This window comes from Bidens hawaiensis, unplaced genomic scaffold (assembly GCF_021521415.1).
Source record: "Bidens hawaiensis isolate Kalapana, Puna unplaced genomic scaffold, B.hawaiensis_p1.1 tig00012228_1, whole genome shotgun sequence".
Lineage (NCBI taxonomy): Eukaryota > Viridiplantae > Streptophyta > Magnoliopsida > Asterales > Asteraceae > Bidens > Bidens hawaiensis.
Genome location: NW_027491987.1, coordinates 310,129 through 332,831, shown reverse-complemented (window position 1 = coordinate 332,831; position 22,703 = coordinate 310,129). Strand labels below are relative to the sequence as shown.

Below are 22,703 nucleotides of genomic sequence, written 5' to 3'. Positions count from 1 at the left end.
TTAATAACAATTTAGTTTAGTTATATAATAAAATAAAATGATAATAAATAAATAAATAAAATGTGTTGGCCTGGGTTTGAACCCGGGTCTTTTGGCTCAAACTCAATAGAACAAAGCAACTGAACTAGCCTGTTTGTTTTTATTAGGACAGTTTCAAAAATATTTATATTGTAACTCATATTCATCTTTTTCTACATTAAGACCCTAGATTTTCAATTCTTCAATTCCGATCCATGTTTGTTGAAATTAGGTTAGGGGTTTTAATTTGTGGCAAAAAATGATTCAAAACCATATAAACATTACCTGAAAATGTGTCGGAATGATGGTGAACGATGATGGCCGGAAAAACGAACTTAGATGATCAATTTTGGTGATTTAGAGAGTGTTTTCGGTTGAATTGTTGTTATGAACGAGTTTAGTCAATGATTTAGTTGCTATTTATAGACTTAATTGGAGCGTGGGATGATTAATGATCGTAATTGTAATTTTATTAAAAGTCCGGCGGTTACCAGACCGTTTTAGGATTGTATACGCACCAATTAGGCCGTTGTAATGAGTTTTGAACGATGTAATGATTTGTCAATACGGTTTATAGTCGTTACGAGTTTGGGTTAATACGCATGTTTTGATGGATTTTAAACCTCGCCAGAACTTCTTGCGGCTCACCAGCAGCCTGGCCGGAATTACTGGCCGGGAAAATGATGGCATGGGTGGGTAATTATTATATTATTGTAATTTAAATAAAATTACACAAATGCCTTTGATCTTTCATGTTATTTTAAAAATATAAATACTAATTAGATCCTGAACTTTGATATGTTTTAATAATGCATTGAAAGTTATAATTCTTGGATATTTTCGTATTTTACCCGTATAGTTTGAGTATCGTTTAAATAGAAACTTCAAATCCCGAAGTTTTGTTAATTGAACAAAATGAATAGAAAGTGAGCAAACGATAAACTTAAATCATCGTGAATATTAATGAAGAACGAATAACAAGAATACATTGAAACGACAAAACGGTTCAGTTTAATGATATCAATACAAATTTAAATACAAATAAAAAAAATGACGAATGTCACATAAAATACATGAAACGTAACTTTATATAAATATATATGTATATCCAAAAATTCAAAATGGTTCGATTTTGGGTTTGAAAATTAACGAGTGTTACAAAAACAATCACCAGTTGTTGAAAAATATAATATACGAGAAAACTGCAAATCAATATCATGAGCATCAACAATTAAATAGTGAGCAAATCATTGGTGTCATTTGACATGCCTAGAGAATCCGGCTATGGATACTAAGACGGCGTATGATCATACTTACTGCGATATATTATGATGGTCCGAATGCGATAAATAAACAAATAAGCAAGTAAGCAAATAGCATATGAGCATTTATTGATCAACCACACAATATTCATAATTTGCAAGTGACGTATTACGATATAAAAAATTATTATAAGGTGTGTATAAGGTCCCAAACGGTTTAAAACAATAAAAAAAAATGGGGAGTGAATACTCACCTCGTTAATTAGGTGAGAAAAAGATAATAAAATAAAGAGAACTAAAGCTCGAGATTTTAACGTGCTGACTAATCCGACACAAGTAAACCTAAAACTTTGAGACATTAAAATAGAATTAAAAAAGAGAACATAGCCGTTGGAATTAGGTCAAACGGACGAATAAAACTTAAGACATAAGGTTTTTAATGTTTAAGCGAGTTGGTAATGTTCAGAATCCAAACTTTGAATTGGGAGTCGAGTTCCGTCTATTAAACTCAAAATATCAAAACAAACGTAAAAGTCTTCTAGCCAGAAAATTAGTTTTGACCAGAAGGTATAGTAATTGAAAACGTACCAAAATTGAATTTTAAACGGGTCAGAATCAAATTGGCCAACGAAACTCCTTAAATTAGTAAAATTGATTGAGAGCTTTTGTTAGTTAGATAAAAATAAACGCTTTACCGTAAGACAACTTACCCGGAAAGATAAAGGGACGATAAGAAAATACGAGTCAAAAAGTCTTGAAGCACAAAAGTCAAACTGAAGAATAAAGATTCTTGAATAAAAATACCATTAACACCATATGCATGAAAAATTAGAGATGGAAGCTGAGTTTACAGAAGTATTTAGGGTTTTATGAGAGGTTAGTTTAAATAGTAAAGGTTGAAAATCATTTATTGATAGTAAAATAAGTAGGCGGGCTTGTTTATGAAGTACATCAAACAATGCACCCGCTCGTTTATGAAGTACATCAAACAATGCACCCGAAAGATTCAACCTTATTGAACAAGAAAATGAGTTAGAGAGTTATAATAGGTCTAGGTACATTTACTTGGAGTTTACATGTCTTTTAAATCAGTTAGGAAGAGATTTGGAGGATCGAAAACGAATAGAACAAAAATCAATATTTGTTGATCTGAAGTAGATCGCGCTATCCGAACAAAAGGTGGGAACCCCGTCGGGCTACACGTCATGTAGTGTTTTATCAGATTTCCAAAAATAGCATTTTTAGTTCCTGAACTTCTATAAAAATGCGTTTTTTTAACCGTTTTAAACGATTTTAAGGGTTTCCAATGTTTGATTAGTTTGTATGTTATGATAATATAATATAAGGTAATCAAACTTAAATACTAATAAATGCAAGATTTTATAAATGTGAAAGATCCTAATTACTTTCCCAAATCGGGTAAACGCAAACGAATACAATTAAGAAAAATCCGAAATGTTACACAATCATGGTGGGGTAGCAGATCAAAATGAAAAACTCGCATTGTATTTAGGGGATAGACCCCACAATTTTTTAATTTTTTATACAACGTATTTGGAAAACATAAAGTGTGTGTCGAATTGGATTAAGTACTTTAATTGTTTTTCCTAAATGATTATTGCGTGGTGATTAGCTTTTCATATTATGATTACCTCAAACATGTTGTAGCTATTAATGTGACAATGGACAATTTTAGATTTCGAGTTGAAAGACTTCCAAACAACAAAAATGCCAATCAGCACGTTCAAAATATCATGGATCTTGCACTAAATACGATCCTAAATGACATGTTTTAGTGTAGTGTTTTACATCAATCGGTTGTATGATTTAATGGCATGAGTGTGATAGTAAAGGCTTCGGATATCATTATATTAAGGTGTCGGGTTCAGAAACTAACTCAAGTGGGTTTTTTTCAAAATGGTGGGTTTCCTCTTTGATGATGTTCTTTGGTGACTTCGAATTGAAGCATAAAAATCAGTATGAATGGTTAGTTGCGTCTCATAAAAAACTCACTCTAGTTTTAGAGGAAATTTAAAACGTTATGTTTCACCTGTTGTATGACTTGTATCTATTCTAACAAAGAAATTTAAGAAAGTTCAATGTTTCCAAGTACATTGAAGATATTATGATCTAGGACCACTCTTTGAACTTGATATAAATATCTTGTTACATTAATTAAGACGTAGGGCAATGTCATTCTCGAATAATTAATACTGTTTTGTCATTAAATAACTGAAGGTGATGGCAAAGAAACACGTTTATTAAGTCCTGAAATTGCAATAAAAAAAGTATATTTTTATTTCTTGTATGGCTATTTAGAAAACTGACTAACCATCAATTTACCTGATCATTTTCATTTCACTATTAGGATAAAGCCCTGAGAAAATTCCCTAACCTAACTTAAAACCTCATATTTTTTTTCGTTACAAGTGAGACTCAAACCCAAGATCTCTATTTTTTATTTACTACAGGTTAAATAAATATTTAAAGACTTAAGAGTTTCAAATAATCAATTTTTAAATATCAGATAAATATAAAAATCATATAAAGCTATTGAATTAGCGGATCTGATATGTTTTCATAACCAGACTGGTTATGGAATCAACAACTTTTCTGGTTTATTGGTTAGGCTGGATTCAACACTGAATGACCTAATAAATAATTGGAAAAATGGTTTTTATTGGTCCCAACTTTTTCATTTTTGCCGGCGCTGGTCCCAACTTTCATTTTGGCTGGCAACGGTCCCAACTTCAACATTCGTTGCTTCCACCAGTCCGCGACTGACGGAGCACTAACTCCGTTATGTTTTTGCTTACGTGTCAATCTGAGTTGTCAAAACATATTACGTGGCAGCCACCGTGGATTATTGGTTTAGGAAAAATGGTTTTTATTGGTCCCAACTTTTTCATTTTTGCCGGCGCTGGTCCCAACTTTCATTTTGGCTGGCAACGGTCCCAACTTCAACATTCGTTGCTTCCACCAGTCCGCGACTGACGGAGCACTAACTCCGTTATGTTTTTGCTTACATGTCAATGTGAGTTGTCAAAAACATATTACGTGGCAGCCACCGTGGATTATTGGTTTATTACGTGGCAGCCACCAGAACCCTAACTCTTCAACGCTCACTCAAAACCACCGGATCCGCCCTCTCCGTCTTCGCTTCCGGCGAACCCCTCGCTGTCGCCGACCAAACTCCCACCGTCCTCCTCCCCACCCCTTCCTCCACCTCCATCAAACCCCCTTCATTCCACCGCCACCAACCCCCACTACCACCGCCCGCACCGTCAGTCGCGGACTGGTGGAAGTAACGAATGTTGAAGTTGGGACCGTTGCCAGCCAAAATGAAAGTTGAGACCAGCGCCGGCAAAAATGAAAAAGTTGGGACCAATAAAAACCATTTTTCCTAAATAATTAGTATAAAATAAGATACAACAATACTTTAGTAAATTATGAAGTAAAATGAATATAGAGCATAAAGTAGTAAGTTATTTTGGAAGAAAATTTTAGGTATATTGGTTTTTATTAATCCCAACTACTGTTTTATAGTCACTACCGGTCCCAACTAACGGATTGGCTGTTAATTAACGGTCCCAACTTTTAACGTATTTGTTCATAACGGTCCGTAACTAATAGAATCCTAACGTCTTTAGTTTCAAGTCGCCGGAAAAACGTTTTTGGCCGGAAAACTCAAATTTTTTCCCGAAAACTCAGCATTTTCGTCCCAAACATCTTGGTAACTTTGTATTGGACCTTTAGGAACCTTTTTCTAGTAAAAGCCCCAATTATTGAGGTCGCCGGAAACCCTAGAACCATCGTCGTAATCGGTTGATGGTGCTCAAGTGGTGGTGGTTGCGGTGTTCAGGTGGTGTAATCCGGCAACAAATTTGACTTTTCCGGCCAAACACGTTTTTCCGACGACCTAAAACTAATGGCGTTAGGATTCTGTTAGTCGCGGACCATTATGAACAAATACGTTAAAAGTTGGGACCGCCAGTAGCCAATTTATTAGTTGGGACTGACAGTGACCAAAAGACAATAGTTAAGATTAATAAAAACCAATATACCAAAATTTTAAAATTTTGTTTGATCACCTGGTCCAACCGATAGCCAGTCAGTTCAAATAAAAACGTTCACATACTCATAATCTAACCGGTATATATATGATTCCTGTTCTAGCGAGTCCTTTCCGGTTATGAAAACATTAACGAAACTAACTGAGATTTAGTTTGTTTCATTAAGAACGATTGTTCAAACATCTTAATTTTTTTATTAATTTAATCTTCCAAATTAATTATGAAAACAAACTTGAAATACATGCATAATTAAAACTAGGATCAATTACATATTGCTTTTTTCCTTAAATATATTAGCCCATTTTTATTGAAATAAAAAATTTCCAATAATGCAAAAGTGCCACAAACCAATTAAAAAAAAAAACTAGAAAAATATTACAAAAAAGAAAACGCTGAAAAATTCATTTTCGAATGTCATCTAATAATGTTGCCATGAGTACTCTCCGGCGAAATAGCCACCGTCGCAATCCGCCGCCCATACCGCTGGCGACGAGTAATATTCCCAGCCCGAATCGACAAAGACATAATCATTTCTCGACTCAGCCAAGTCGTAACTCTCTCCTAGACTCGGTAACTCAAGTATCTCATCCAAATCATTCACTGGCGGTGTCTCTGTTGACACCTCATCCAACGTGGATGCTGACGTGGACGCTACAGAATACGCCGATGAAGATGACGTGGAGGTTGTTGTACTTGTAGCGTCCAATGCGGTGAGGTTAAGGTGACTCATAGCAGCAGCTTTAGTGGCTGCTGCTTGGATGTCACGTGGAGCACACGTGTCGGGTCGGGGCAAAACATGGGCGAGTTCGGGGAAATTAAGGATTGCTGCGGATCCTTTAATAGTTAGTGCCGCCACGTCATGTGCACGTGCGGCCATTTCTGGGTCCGAAAATGTACCAAGCCAAATCCGAGATTTTTTTTTAGGTTCTCGGATCTCGGATACCCATTTGCCCCATGCCCGCATCCGAACCCCTCTATAAACCAGATGTTTACCGTTACTTTTGCTATCCGGTTTTTGAGTCCGCTTGCCCGTTTTCGAACTCGGGTCATTGGTGAACATGTTAGTGTTGGAAAGCTCATCCATTGTTGTGGCGATGAGAAGTGAAGTTTAGGGGGAGAAAGTTAACGAAGGAATGTGAGGTTTAGGTGAAAAGAAGAAATAGAGTGGTTGACATATGTTGGAGACTAAATGCACCTATATATGTTTGTGTGAGCCCATATATATATACACACTTAAACATACATGTGCATAGTGAGAGAGTATCTGGAATGAGAAATAAAAGAACCTTTTATGTCTTACTAGGAAATGTGACTTCAATTTTCAAACAATATTATATTGCATGATAATTGATAAACTATCAGTTTATATTTTTTTGTATTTTATAAACAAACTAGAGTGTTCCCGACGCGCTTTGTGCGGGGAACTCGACAACGGACCCGCATATTAAAACGCGAATACGCAAACACATCGTAACGAATATCACTTCGGCACAACAAAATAAAAGTTTATCTAACTATCAAAAGAACTTGGTTGGTATTGGTTCGGCTCATTACGGCATTGATGTTTTACCAACACTCGGTATGTGGTTACAATACAAAAAAAATATTCTATTACGAAAAAAACTCCGTTTTCTTCGAAACTTACATAACTTGTTGCGTATACAACTTTGTTTTAACGGCATGACATATAAAATATGAGCATGCCGTAACGGCATACTAAAGTTTTTAAAATATCATATGCTAAACATTACCAAAGAATCAATAACTTAAATGTATAAGTAATAACAAAAAACTATATGGGAAGAAAAACACATGTTAAGGTACATAGTAAAACCATGAAAACTTTAGGGATGTTAAAGTGAAAAGAAAACAAAGTTTAGCACAAAAAAAAAACAATTTAAAACTTGAGAGGACTAAATTGAAATAATCTAAAATTCAAGGACTAAAGGTGTAAAATTATACTATATATTAAAGGAAACACTATAGCATTATGTTTTCTTTAATATATCTATAATATATAAACAAACCCTTAAAATCCTACGTGTCGCGATGTAGTTGCTCCCCTCTTTTATGGAGGTCACCAGATTGCTTCATTTGTAAATGACGAACTCTCCTTAGATTTAGCCCGTTTTTAACCCATTTAAGCTTTAAAATTCGCGATTCTTGGGTCTTCAAATGGGTTCTTGGGTCTTCAAATGGGTTTAGATCGGGTCAAACTATATCCTTTTAAACCCTAACTCTTCCATTCTATAAACCAAGACTACTCAAAACCATAATCCTGCCAAATCAGATCCACAAATTCTCCTTCATTGCCTGATGGCCTCTACGTCTCACGCATCCACTCAATTCAAACCCTAACTCCTAAGGCCCACTCCGTTCTCTTTGTTAAGAGCTGCGATTGAGGTTTGAATGATATTTTGTTGCGAAATCAAAGCTAAATTACTCGGATATGTAGTAATTATTATGAATTTTAGTCTAGGTCAAGGGTATAATTTGTCGCTGTTAGGTTTAGGGGGGTGTTTTTATGATGGGTGAGAAACAGGTCGAACACTGTCCAAACTCCAAAGTGCATTCATTATTTACCGGAACTGATGTGAAGATGGCCCGAGACTCTTGGAGGCCCGCCATACAACTTCACGATTTTTTATCCTCTTTTCTCTTAGCTCTATCTTAACTGAAATCATAACTAAACACTTCGATTGTTGAAAAACCATTACCGATCGATTTCGGTTAATTTTGATTCGATTATTCTGTTATTTCCTGTTAGTTCGCTTTGGTTAACCACTAAACCTAAACTTTTGACATGGGATAATGTTTTGACTAGGGTCAGTTCAGTTTCCAAACCAATAAACTTAGGTGTAAACTAACTTGGTTTAAGGATCACAAATTTTATGCATTGTATGTATGTATTGTTTTCAACTGCTAATTTGTTCAATTTTTGTAATGCAGATCAAACCATGAAGTTTAACTCAGATGCTAACAACAAGGTACTTTATTATATTTGATAACTTTTTTTGTGCATATTTTGTACTAATAACTCTAATGCAAGTATTTGTGTGGTCTGATTGCACGAATTTATGCTGGTAAGTGGTAATTCACCATTCATAATATTTGTTACACACATATATTTTTTAATACATGTTTTATAATCATACAAGGCTAAAGTTTTCTTGTGAAACAGGAGGACTAATTGCTGGATTACCATGAAATCAAAAACAAGCATCTGTCATATAATGACGCATTTTTAACGTGAAAATATAAGCATAGCGGTTGAGACGAGTGAGTTAGTTTCTAAGGAGAATACATTAAACGGTAATAAGGAACGGGAATTGATCACCTATCGGATTAAAGATGCGGCCTTGAAGGTTACGTGTGCGGGTGTGGTGGTTGGATTGGAATTTGTATCGTTTAGAAAAAGGCCCTCGTAAAGAGGTTAGTTCGGTTTAGAAAAAGGCCCTAAAAAGTTTAAATGAATTTATTAACAAACGTAAACAAACATTTAAAGCAAGCGTGGACTAGCGAACATAAATGAACGTACGAACGATCATAAACGATTTAGATGAAAGAACGAGAACTAAAGTTCACTAACATAAATGAACAAAGCTTCTATCAAATAAAAACACACATGCGGATGGATAGATGGATAGATGCAACAATTATTCAAATAGGGCTGTGTTTAGCTTTCAAAGCCTCCATTAAATTGACCTTTAGCTCAAATTCCAAATTTCCAATGGTAGTATCTCTACCTAAAATAAGAACCAAAATCTCATAAACCACTATATGCCGCTACAAAATTCATTTTATTCAGGATTTTGATGTTGGTACGGTGAAGGTGAATAAGATTTATGCTAAAAAATTTCAAAATGCATTATGCAGTTCGTCTGTTAATATGTAGCCTAATAGAGTTCATGTTTTCCATCCAAGGGTTGATTTTAAGGTCTTGCTCATATTGTATGCATTTTGTCAACTATTAATATGTCTGTTCAATTAAATGCTACAAAGAAGTGTAACCGGTACATGTTATTTGGATGTCAAACTGATGCTAATGATAATGATCATTTTCTTACCCTGGTAACTTTTGATTTCTTCATGTTTTGCTATTATTAGTATTTGTCTGCAAATTGATTCTACAATCATTATTAATTTGATGATCGGTCACTTGGTTCTTCTTTGTTTAGGTATTATGGCGTAATGGAGCTGCTCATATTTTTAAAAATGTCATCTCTCTTGTTGAGAATTTTCAAGAAAAAATGAAGTAAAACAATTTGTGATCAGTTGTCTTATAACATAAGGTTTATACATTTGTAGCTATCTCAACAAGAGAATATTTATCAAGATTAATACCCAAGTGTTTAAAGGGAAAGAATGACAAGAAATTAAATGAAGAATGTTGATTTTATAACTGTTGTTGCTTATTATAATGGCCATTGAGTGGCAAAAAATGTGCCCTTCAATTAGATGAAGTTTCATGAAAAGTGTCCAAAATGGAAAAAAATAATATTATCCTAGCAAATACAACATAAGCCATTCACCACTACAACATAAAACATTCTTTGATATGTATGCATAGCAAGTACAGAATGACAAAGGTGCAACATTTGTTTCATCAATTAGTGTGATATGCAGCCAACAATACTTGCCACACCAACCATCCACTTTACATTATTCTTACTTTAGCAAATAGCAACAACTCACTTTTCCATTGTATATTAACGACATGATGGAAACAATTTTATAGTAAAAAAATAAGTGGGCCATGGATTACAAAATCCAGATAGATTTTAAACGAGTTATAACATATCATTTATTTGTGAAACCATTTCTTTATCAAACCTAAGTATATTATTAACTTTCGTACAATAAAGAAAATTAAAATCCAAAACATAAATATTAAAACACGAAAAATGTAAAACAACTCCCATAATACGGGCGGATCATGGGTCTCACCAAACCCAGATCTTTTAAATGAGTTATAACATCTTATTTATTTGTGAAACTCTTTCATAATCAAACCCTAAATGTACAATTAACTCTCTTACAACAAATAAAATTAAAATTTAAAAATATATAAATATTAGAAACGATACGATAACATAAATTAAAAATGTCATGAAATTATTTTTAATATTAAACATCAATTAAAATGTCATGACATTACTCCAAATTCAGTGTTTAATTTGATATACAGAGATAATATTAAAAAAATTAAACACTGCATTCACACTTAAATTTCATAGGGGTGACCGAAGCTACCGAGAGGTGATCGGGCTCCATACCAAATAAATTTTCGGACGAAATCGTGAAAATTTACTGTAAATTTGGCGATTTTCATTATATATTGAATTTTAGCTTCATACGTTGTATATGAACACGGACTTCCATATTGAATCAACAGGATCATCAAAAAAACTATACTTAAACTCCAACCTAACAACAAACAACAAACACATACAAAAATACTGAAAACCCGCAAACTGAAATTAATAAAACTAAAAAATTTTATAATTCTAGACAAAATGAAATGAAACCACACAGGACTACAAAAAACAGCTTACATTAAACATGTTAAAAAGCATTGCATACTATATAATTCTTAGATTATAACAATGTCCATACAAACATAGATGAACTAAAGAAACTAACCTTCATCTATAAATATAATTTATTAATTCATGTAATATTTTATTTTAATACTTAAACCCATCGTACAAGAAAATTGTATATTCATAATAATATAAATGGAAAAATAAAAGTAACCCGCGTGACACGCGGACTAAAAGCTAGTAGTATAATATTTCCACCAATAATTACCAAGTCTCTTAAATGTTCTATTAAAAGTCATTTTGTTTTTCTCACTAAAGGCATGTAAGTTCAATATTTTTCAGTATTAAAAAATCATTTTTAAATATTTTTCTTTTTTTTTTGAAATTAAGTAAACTAGTAAAACAAATATGAACTAGATTATTATCTAATAACTAGTGTTGGCACCCCCTGTGTTGCGACAGGGGTGTAAAATTGTTTATTACACCTCCACTTCGCATGAAAACATGAAGTCATCACCATCATCGCTTTTAGTCACCGTCCCTTCTTTATGGCAGTAACCTGAATTGATTTACCATTAAAAAAAGCTCTCACGTTGCAGCGTAGGCATAACCATGCCAAGTAGCACCAGTGCCAAACCACTGCCACCGACCACCAACAATGGAAAGGTTAATACAAAAAAAAGAAATAATAAACGGAAAAAAAAGTAAAACTAAAAGAAAAGCATACGTAAAAGTGTTAACACATGTGACACGTTAAATCGAAAACAATAACTAAGTTGATTTAGGACCCCACACGTTGTGATATAGCTGTTAAACGGGAAAAATATGTGTAAATACATTGAACCACGCACGGCGTTGCGGCTGTTAACTCGTAAAATTTAGACCCAAACGCAGATTGAAAAGATTGTAAAAGACAAAAAAAAAAGAAAACCAAAGTTGAAAGTGAAAAAAGTATTAAGCTATCAAATTATAAAATATATAAACGTATGATGGCTAAAGCCTAAAAGTAAAAAAAAATGTGTAAAAAAAACAACCTAAATAAATGGAACCATTGAAGCCAAAGTTACAGCTACCTATGAATAAATACATTTGTAGACCCAAAGTTAAAATTTTAGGGATTATAGAAAAAAATTTCGTAATTGATTTACCAAAAAATCAGTAAGTGAAAAATGTATTTAAGCTCAAATTATAAAATATATAAAAGTATTCTAGCTAAAAAAATTGAGTAAAAAAAACAACCTCAACGAGTGAAACCATTGAAGCCAAAATTACAACTACCAATGCACAACTACATTTGCAATTATATATATATATATATATATTATATATATATATATATAAATTGTTTTTTACAAGCTTAATCTAAATTTAAAGATAGCTATGAATTGCAGAGTTAGAGATGTGTTCGACGGGATGATAATAAGATTTCTTGGAACTGGAATCTGGCCTCGGAAGAGAAAATTCTTAAATGGGAAAACTGCTCAAAACGATTACTACTACCAGTTAGAATGGCCGTGCGGATTCTTAGTAGTTGCTGAGTGAGTCTTAAGGGGAGTTTTCGGCGAGATCGATTAAACATCTGATGGTCCCTAATATAGATGTGAGCCGGTTGTATGTCTTTAGCTGATGCAAATGGATGCCAATTAAGTGTAACATTTTCGCTTGGAGGGGGAGAAGAACCGAATTCCGACCTTCAAGGCGTTGGGTATGAGGAGCATTCAAGTGGAATCTTTAAGGTGTGTGCTCTATGATTTGGGCCGTGACTCAGCAGACCACATTTTTATAACTTGTTAGGGGCGTCGGTGGCGTTGCAACATGTTAGTGTTTGGTACAAGGTCCCTCTGATGTTTGTGTTTTAGTGAGAGATCTCATGGAGCTTACCCCACATGTGGGTTTGGAAGTTATAGAGAAGGAGGTTTTTCAAGAGATCATTATTATTGCTTGTTGGCGTATTTAGAAAGCGAGAATTGAGAATTTACATGAAGGAAAAGTTGTAAAGATTGAAGACATTATTGGAGATATCAAGTCCTTAGGGTTTTCGTGGTTTTAAAATTAGATCGAAACATAAGTTTATTCTTTGATCAAATTGGTGTAAATTTGTATTGATGTAGTTGGTTATTTTGTAGTCCTCTCTATTTTGAAAGGGTTGTCTGTTTACAAGTAAAGCTTTTTGACATTATCATATTATCTATTATTTTTTTTATATAATTCTTACTTGTGGTCTAATTGTAGCTAGGAGGCTTGGGCTTTTCAGTAGAGACCTAAGTTTGATCTCTACTTGTGTCACTTTTTGTGGATTATAGCAATGAAGAATTTGAGCTAGGCCTTGCGAGGTTGTCCGTTTGAATCTCGGGTCCATTTGGGTTTTAGTCCACTGTGTATTATGCCAGAGAGTTCTACTCTTGTAGTGGCACAACGACAGTTAGGTGGCAGCCGGTGGTATGGTTTATCAGGGGAACACCCCCGCAAAATGTGAGGGCCGACCACCTTAGCAGGACGTTGTTACTGCGTCGAATGCGACCGGAAGAGTGGAATGGCAAGCACCATGAGGAAATCGGTCCGTTCTTGAGGACAAAAATGTTTTGAAAGGGCAGGCGATTGATACAGCTCTATTATATTAATTAAGTTTATCTACTATTTAGTTTTTTTATGATACTCATGCACCACACCAAATTACTATACCTCATTCCTGTTTTTAAACCCGAGACCTTTTATTAAAAGGCACAAGCCTCTATCAAGTAGGCTAGTCTCATATTGTCTTTATGCTACGTTGTATTTTTCAAAACCTTATATAATGAGGACTAATAATATTAATATTAAAATCAATAATACTAATAATAATAATAACCAAGATGCTTTAATTTGTAGCATATATGTATTTAGGTCTTTTTTTTTTGGAACGATCAACTAAGTAACGCCGGGTCCGGGTACTCCATACACGGCCCCCATTGGCTAAAGGTAGCCTGAGCCGGCCACGAGTCCGGACGGACGGAGCCCCTAGCGGTCCACCTATTGAGGGATTACCCGGATAAAACCTGAACCCCACGCCCGCCAAAGGGCACGACAGCGAGGAGCTGGTAAAACCGGGTGAGATCAGGACTCGAACCCTGACAAGCAAGGATCATCCCTCATATCTCCCATATAAGTTGGTGATAGTGAGGTCTATTTAACTATATATAATGGCAAAGTAATAAATATTTGATATTTTGATGGCTGTTTAAAAAAAAACAGTAAGTCTTTGATGGTCAATTATATCATGTCTCTCGTACAGCCTAGGGTAAGATGTCGGCCTAGTTCTCTAGGTCTTTTGATTAGTTGTTTTCATTCCAAATGTCGGCCTTTCAAGAAAACGACACGACAATGAGAGTTGTGGTTATTGTAGGGACATAGATAAAAATTGGCGGTGGTGATAGTGATAATGAAGTCGATGGTGCTGATGCTGGTGGTGGTGACGGCGAAGTAGCTGGTGGTAGGGATGAGCGGGTATCATATATGTACTTGTACGTGTACTTGTAGTCGAAAGTTCACGCACCGAAAATTAGTTAATATGAGTACTAGTACCCGTACCGACTTTTACGGTACATTTACTTTCGGTACGATACTCGTGTTAGTACCCCTTTGTTCTTTTCCATTTTTTTAAATCTCTACTAAACTTTGTATCGGTATCGGTATGCTATCGACAATCAATTAAATACTACCACGAAAACCGTAATACTACCACGAAAACCGAAAGTAATGAATACCATAATATAAAATCCATTCATAAACAAGTAATGAATACCAAAACATACAATCGACAGAAACAAGGGATAAGATTTGTCTATCGATCGATGGGAAGATTGAAAGATATAAAGCAAAATCATGGATAGTTCACTCATGAGTGTTAGAACCCCTGCATATTCTAAATGGGTTCCGAGTACCCGTAATACTCGTACATGTACCAGTAGTTGTACCCGAAAGTGCCCATACCTAAAATCAGTAAATCTGGGTACTCGTACCTATGAAGGGTATAGGTACCGGTACGAGAACTGAATGAGTATGGGTATTAGGGAAAAAATCTCATAAATCTCATCCCTAGATGGCGGTTGATTATGGTGTCGGTGATGAAGAGGGCGTGGTAGGTTATTTTTAATTTTTATTATTTCTTTACTTACGGTGATTTACAAAATTAGCAACAAATCTCAAGTCAAGGTTGAGACGGGGAAGCATCAGAAATTCAGTTGGGATTGATTCGGTTTGGTCCAGTTTATTACAGTGTTGTTACGTTAGCGACACAAACTATAGCAAACGAAAGTGAAAACCCTAAAAACAAAATCGTAATACGACAAAAACAATATTTGCAAGTGCTTTAATTTTTATTTAAAACATTTTAGACATCTTGTTTTCTATTGTTTATCTTGAAAAGAATATTACACGGCATTCATCTTAAATGTTTCATTAAAATTTATAATTTTGAAAATATTTAATTATTTTTAAATCAACCCAATCTCATTATTTTCTAATATTTAGACCTAAAAATAAATAAAAAAAATTCACAAAGCGGCCTAGCGAAAATATCCATGAGGTGGCCAATTTCACGTAGAAAAAGTTTCACGTAGTAAAATAATATGCTCTTCTAATCATATAAAGTGTTATTTCACAAAACCCATTTTAGTTGTCATATCATGCATTATTATATTTTAACTTTACGATGAATATATGATGAGGGCATTCTCGAATGCCCTATGAAACCATTATTGTTTAATTATATGGATTTTGGCATTATTTTCTTATTCTTTTTCTATTAATATATTAAATAAAGAGATAAAAAAATATTATTAGTTAAGTTTCTATTTGGAGTCATTTGTGCAATCTTTTTTCGTAATTCTTTAAAATCGTTAGCTAGGTAATAACCCCCGGTTCACAACGTGAAATATATATATATATCGTTCAGGTTAGAAGCAAAAAGTAATGAAAAAAATAAGTAAATCAGGATTAAGAACTTTTGATACAAATATGAAATGTATATAACGTTCAGGATCCATTTCATCAAATCAGTGCAGTACGTATTACTGTCTTATATGAAAAACTATAAGTTAAGAATATATGAAGCAACGAAGCAGAAGCATACAATGTTGTCAGGTTTTTGACTAATTAAAGACCAAATCTTTGAAATATATCAGACCATTTAATGAATCTCATATGTGTAAACAAGTTTCTAGGCTTTGCTCTAGCATCCCTAAAATTTCGATTCAAAATTTGACAACATAGTAGAGATGAGAGATCAAAAATATTCTCAAGATAAATAATAGGAAAAAGAGAGAAGGAAATAAAACATCTCAGGTTAGGAAAATAAGACATTTCATCCCACATGGAAAGAAAGAAGAAAGTGGAACATCCCACATGACGCTTTGAAGACACACTTTGCACTTCGCAAGCCGCCTTTAATATTTTTGGAAAATGAAAACAAGACCAAGACGTGACAAGTTATCAAAGACAAGGGACCAAAAGTGTAAAATCTGACTTTTCTTTCGATCGCGCTACGCCATGGAACTTAATCAAACTCATTACGTTACGCGATGTAAGTCTCACCAAACCCCAGGAAGTGCGGTGTCGCGCTACGCGACAGCTCTGAATCACAGGTCATCGGAGTACGCGATGACCAGGTTAAGCAACCAAGGAGACGTGTCCGCCACGTGGAGATATGTGACAGGCCACGTGGCAACTTCTGACGATATTGGTGAGTCATAACGATACGCAATGGGTCACGAATTTTGGCTATATGGGGGGGGGGGGGGTCACGGCATTTCTCATTTCATACACCAAACACAAATTTTACACTCACTTTCACACAGTTAGCCTCGGGAAGCGTGCCAAGTCTTGAAGTGTGTGCCAAGTTCCGAAGTTCAGACGATTTAAGCTCTAGAACGCGAAATAAAGTAGAAGTGCTGCTCGATCATTCTTAGGCGTCTAAATCCTTGTACTCGTGTTAAGTATGTGTTCCGCTTTAAGTATTATTTTATTATTATTATAACTTAGACATAGTCGGGGGTGTAGCCCGAACCTTGATTACATGTAAGTATAACCTAACTTTTAATAAGCAGAGGTTATAGCCAAAATATTGTTTTTTCATGATTTAGAAACGTAAGCTTTTACATACAATGTGTAACATTCGTTACTTTTCAAGCCCGAAACTAGACCCATATATATATATATAAGCAAAGTATAGAATGAAAACCCATTTGAGTTGTAAAAACCTGTGTAAACCCTATGTAACATCGTTTTTTTTTACATATAATATGTCACACCCCGATCCAGGGCCTAGAAGTGTGACCATCAGTTGGTACCTGTTTTGTAAATGTATCAGAGTAGCGGGTTTATTTTAGCGGAAGACTTTAAATATTAAAATATTAATTTACATTATCAAAATTACTTAGGAATTAAACAGCCATGTTTCAGTTTTACAAAACCGTGATATTAATAATACAAGGATTTGTAATATTTAAAAACGAGCCATCTCGAGCGATCTTCTATGACTCCAATCCTTGTATATCATCTATTGTCATCTAGTTACCTGCATGGGTGGAAAAACACGTCAGCTATATGCTGGTGAAACGTTGACTCGATAAAATCTTTATAACAGTCGTTAAATACAAACATAGTTTTCTGTTTCACAAACTCAGCAGGAATGCCTGTCCATTCCCGGGATTTGTACCACTGCCCTACACACACAATTCAAAGGTTCCCCGAGTATATAGCCCCTGTTCGGAGATAACCTTCCCCTAGGATATATAACTCTGTTGGAGAACCGGTTATGACTGACTTGGTTTTGTATGCCAATTATCAGTTATGTTTGGATCCAGACACAAGTGTATTCGGTCTGAGTTGCTTTTTATTATCTATTTTGTATTATAAAGATTTTAGAGATTATATCTCATGCAAACATTTGTCAGACTCTTTGTAATAAACAACCTGTCTATTACAAGAGTAAAATCAGTTCAGACAGTAAAAAGGTTAACGTGTTCACCTCGTATATCAGTAGATAATATCAAACTCCTCTTCTCATTATGCTTAAAAACCTATGTTCATAATAGGTATACATAAGTATCTAGTTGATACTATTCAGTAGACTTTAAGTCTGTTTCAGTTCAGCAAACTCAAGGTCTGATCAGCAGACTTAATGTCTGATTCAGTTCAGCAGACTCAAGGTCTAATCAGCAGACTCTGAAGTCTGATCTAACCTTAGTATAGTTATAGTCGTTTTATGAAAAAAATTTGAATTTACACATGACTTTTGGAATAGCACGCTTTGGCCTAATAAAGGATATCACGTTGGCAAACTTCTCCAGGTAAGCAAACGGGTCCCGCGGTTGATTGGGATTTGTACGAATTGCTTTCCTTAGGCAAGAAGAGTCTACTAATGATACCCCCTCTCCAGTTACTACATGCCCGTCAAAATAATAGTTTTGATAACATTACTTCACGGTGGAAGCAACGTCTTTGCTTTATAAACATTACTTGGAAAATAATTATAGTTTAACGACTATACTCTTAACTAAGCTATATCTTATGTAAATCAAGTAACTAGTAAAGTAATTTAACCTTAATCCTACCTTAATCAGCTCGATGGAACTTAAGAGCTAAGAAATCAGCAGCAGTTCAACTTGTACTTCGTTACAAGATCAGCAGCTCGTTAAATAGTGTAACGACTCCTCGTCTCTTCGCAAAAACAGCCCTCGACACCTCGGAACTCCCTTACACGCTTACCAAGGTTAACTATGTGAAAACTAAGGTGAAAATGGGATGAAATGGCTTGAACCCGTAGCTGCCCTTTTATAGGCAAGTTTTGCAAACCATCGCGTAGCACGATGGCCTTTTCCCCAAGGCCGTCGCGTAGCGCGACGCCGCAATTAATCAGAAGCTGCCATGTGTTGACACGTGGTTGGCCACGTGTCCCGGGTTACTTAACCTGGTCATCGCGTAGCGCGATGAGACCAATGAGTTTCTTCGTCGCGTAGCGCGACGCCTACCTTTTTCTTGAATTGTGTGATTCTCTGTCGCGTAGCGCGATGAAGTTAGTCAGAGGACCATCACGTACCGCGATGGGTCTAAAAACCCAAAATTTTCATTTTCAGTCCTTTAATTTTCAGAATTGGCATTTTTAGCCCCTTAACTTCTAATCTTGACATTATTGGCCCAAAACTAGATGGGGTATTTTCACGGTGTTACATCCTCCCCACCTTTAGGAAAATCTCGTCCTCGAGATTTATGTAAAGAGATGTGGATATTTTCGTTTCATTTCGGACTCAAGTTCCCAAGTGAATTCCGGACCATGTTGGGAATTCCATCTTACTTTGACCAATTTTAACCTTTTGCGCTTTAGAAACTTGATTTAACTATCTTCAATCTGTATTGGCTCCTCTACAAACTTGAGTCTCTTATTCACTTGTACGTCTTTTAGAGGCATAGCAAGTGTCTCATCAGCCAAACATTTTCGTACATTCGATACGTGAAATACATCATGGATTCCTTGCATTTCTTCGGGTAACTCAAGTCGATAAGCTACAGGACCTATTCTTTCCACAATTTTGAATGGTCCAACAAAACGCGGACTTAACTTCCCTTTCTTTCCAAAACGAACCACACCTTTCCAAGGTGATACTTTGAGCAACACCTTGTCTTTTTCTTTGAATTCTAACGGTTTTCGTCTTACATCAGCATAACTCTTCTGTCTATCACGCGCTGCTTTTAATCTTTCTCGGATTTGTATTACTTGGTCAGTTGTTCTTTGAACCATCTCTGGACCTGATAACTAATTATCACCAATTTCAGACCAACGTACAGGTGTTCTACATTTTCGTCCGTATAGTGCTTCATATGGAGCCATTTGTATGCTTGTGTGATAGCTATTGTTGTACGAAAATTCCATCAATGCTAGGTGAGTATCCCAGCTTCCCCTAGATCTATAACACAAGCGCGAAGCATATCTTCTAATGTTTGAATTGTTCTCTCACTTTGTCCATCCGTCTGCGGATGATAAGCAGTACTCAAATTTAACCGCGTACCCATTGCTTTTTGAAAACTTCTCCAGAAGTTAGAAGTGAAACGACTATCTCTATCGGATATGATTGACAACGACACACCATGCAATGATACAATATTTTCCACATATAGTTGCGCCAATTTATCCATGCTATATGTTTCCTGAATTGGAATGAAATGGGCTGATTTGGTCAATCTATCAACAATGACCCAGACAGCATCATTTTGTCGGGACGTCTTGGGTAATTTCATAATAAAATCCATGGTAATCATATCCCATTTCCAAATCGGAATTTCAGGTTGTGTTAACAAACCCAACGACTTTTGATGCTCGGCTTTAACGTTTGAACATGTCAGACACTTAGCCACATACAAGGCAATCTCTTTCTTCATTCCGATCCACCAATACTCACCCTTGAGATTATGATACATCTTATCGCTTCCTGGATGCATCATATACTTAGATTTGTGAGCTTCTTCTAATATTTCTCCCGCAAGCTCCCTACCATTGGTATCCAGATTCTTTTCCCTAATCTGAGTATATCATCATCGCCCTTAACTAATTGATCTATTGTTCCATTTTCTTTTTCAGCCTTTATGTTATTTTCTTCTAATGCTAACTTCTGAGCTTCCTTGATTTCAGTTAATAAATCAATTTTGAGTTCTAACCTCAAGGCTCGTACTCCTTTTGGCTTTTCGTGCTCTTTTCTACTTAAAGCATCAGCTACCACATTAGCTTTACCTTCATGGTAAACTATCTCACAATCATAATTGTTTAACGTTTCCATCCATCGCCTCTGTCTCATGTTCAATTCTTTCTGATCAAATATGTGCTTCAGACTTTTGTGATCAGTATAAACTGTAAACTTTACACCATATAAATAGTGTTGCCATAACTTTAATGCAAAAATTATAGCTCCCAACTCCAGATCATGAGTGGTGTAATTTTTCTCGTGAACCTTTAATTGTCATGAAACATAAGCAATTACTTTCTTTTCTTGCATTAAAACACATCCCATTCCTGTATGCGAAGCATCACAATATACAATGAAATTATCTTGCCCCTCAGGTAAGGCTAAGATAGGTGCGTTTGTCAGTTTCTGTTTAAGAGTTTCAAATGCCTCTTCTTGCTTCAGTCCCCATTCAAATTTAACAGATTTGCGGGTCAATGATGTCAATGGAACCGCTATTCGTGAAAAATTTTGTATAAATCTCCGATAGTAGCTAGCTAACCCCAGAAAACTTCTTACTTGAGTCGGAGTCTTGGGTTTCTCCCATTTAGTAATAGCTTCAATCTTTGCAGGATCTACTTGAATACCCTTCTCATTAACAATATGTCCAAGAAACTGTACTTCAGATAACCAGAATTCACATTTTGAGAATTTGGCATAAAGCTTCTCTTTCCTTAATGTTTCGAGTATGGTTTTCAAATGAGCTTGGTGTTCTTCTTTCGTCTTGGAATAGATAAGAATGTCATCAATAAAGACAATAACAAACTTATCTAAGTAAGGTTTGCAGATTCGGTTCATCATATCCATAAAAGCTGCTGGAGCATTAGTGAGTCCAAAAGGCATAACAGTGAACTCATAATGTCCATATCGGGTTCTAAATGCAGTCTTGGATATATCTTCTTCCTGAACCTTCAGTTGATGATACCCGGATCTAAGATCAATTTTAAAAAAACAACTTGCACCTTGTAATTGATCGAAAAGATCATCAATCCTTGGCAACGGATATCGATTCTTGATCGTGACTTTATTCAATTCCCGATAGTCAATACACATCCTCATTGATCCGTCTTTCTTCTTAACAAACAATATTGGAGCTCCCCAGGGTGAAGAACTTGTTCGTATAAATCCTTTCTCCAGTAACTCATCCAACTGCTTTTTCAGTTCCTTCATCTCAGTTGGTGCTAGTCTATAAGGAGATTTAGCAATTGGAGCTGTTCCGGGAACTAAATCGATTCTAAACTCAACTTCTCGATCGGGCAGAATTCCAGGTAATTCATCAGGAAATACATCCTTGAATTCAGCAACAATTGGGACCTCTTTAAATTTCTTAGGCTCGGGCTCCTTGGTTACATTAGCCATGAATGCTAAGCAACCTTTTCCCAAACAATGACTAGCTTTTATTTTTGAAATGATTCCTATCTTACCAGAATCTTTATCACCAGCTATACGAATCATTTTCTTATTTGGAGTTAAAATTTCAATAGATTTTTTGTTACATAATATTTGGGCTTGGTTGGCTGCTAACCAGTCCATCCCTAAAATAATATCAAATCCAGCTAATTCCATTGGTAACAATTGCACTGGCATTTCATATCCGGTTAAAGTAATATAACTATTTAATACCTCAGATATTCGGATTAAGTTCCCATTAGCCGTTTCTACTTCATATTGATTATTCAATTTAGCTAGAGGTTCATTCAATAGACTACAAAACTTATAATCTATAAAGCTTTGATTAGCTCCTGAATCAAATAATACTTTAGCATAAACATTATTGATAAGAAAAGTACCAGTAATCACGTTTGGTAATTCTCCCGCCTTCTGAGTGTTAAGCATGAAAGCTCATGCATTCCCTTTCTTCCCTTCGTTTCTAGCGCCACTACCGCTGGCGCCTCCGATTGCCGGTTTCCACTTAGTGCATTCCGCACTAAAGTGTCCTTTCTCACCACAATCGAAACAGACAATTAACTTCTTCCTACAATCCTCCTCCTTGTGCCCTGGTCTCTTGTAGAAATTACAAGTCGAGAATGGATCAAATTTACGAACTTCGGACCT

At 35.4% G+C, this 22,703-nt stretch overlaps 1 protein-coding gene and 1 pseudogene across 1 annotated transcript; both read right to left on the bottom strand.

Moving 5' to 3' along the window:
- Window positions 1–5,771: 5,771 nt before the first annotated feature.
- Window positions 5,772–6,437, bottom strand: LOC143540360 (ethylene-responsive transcription factor TINY pseudogene; annotated as a pseudogene).
- Window positions 6,438–20,885: 14,448 nt separating this feature from the next.
- On the bottom strand, window positions 20,886–22,214 carry LOC143540359 (uncharacterized). The gene is made up of 2 exons (XM_077033445.1): window positions 21,761–22,214; window positions 20,886–20,938 (listed from the first exon to the last, which is right to left on the bottom strand). The coding sequence occupies exons 1-2, from the start codon at window positions 22,212–22,214 to the stop codon at window positions 20,886–20,888; spliced, it is 507 nt and encodes a 168-aa protein (XP_076889560.1).
- Window positions 22,215–22,703: the final 489 nt, after the last annotated feature.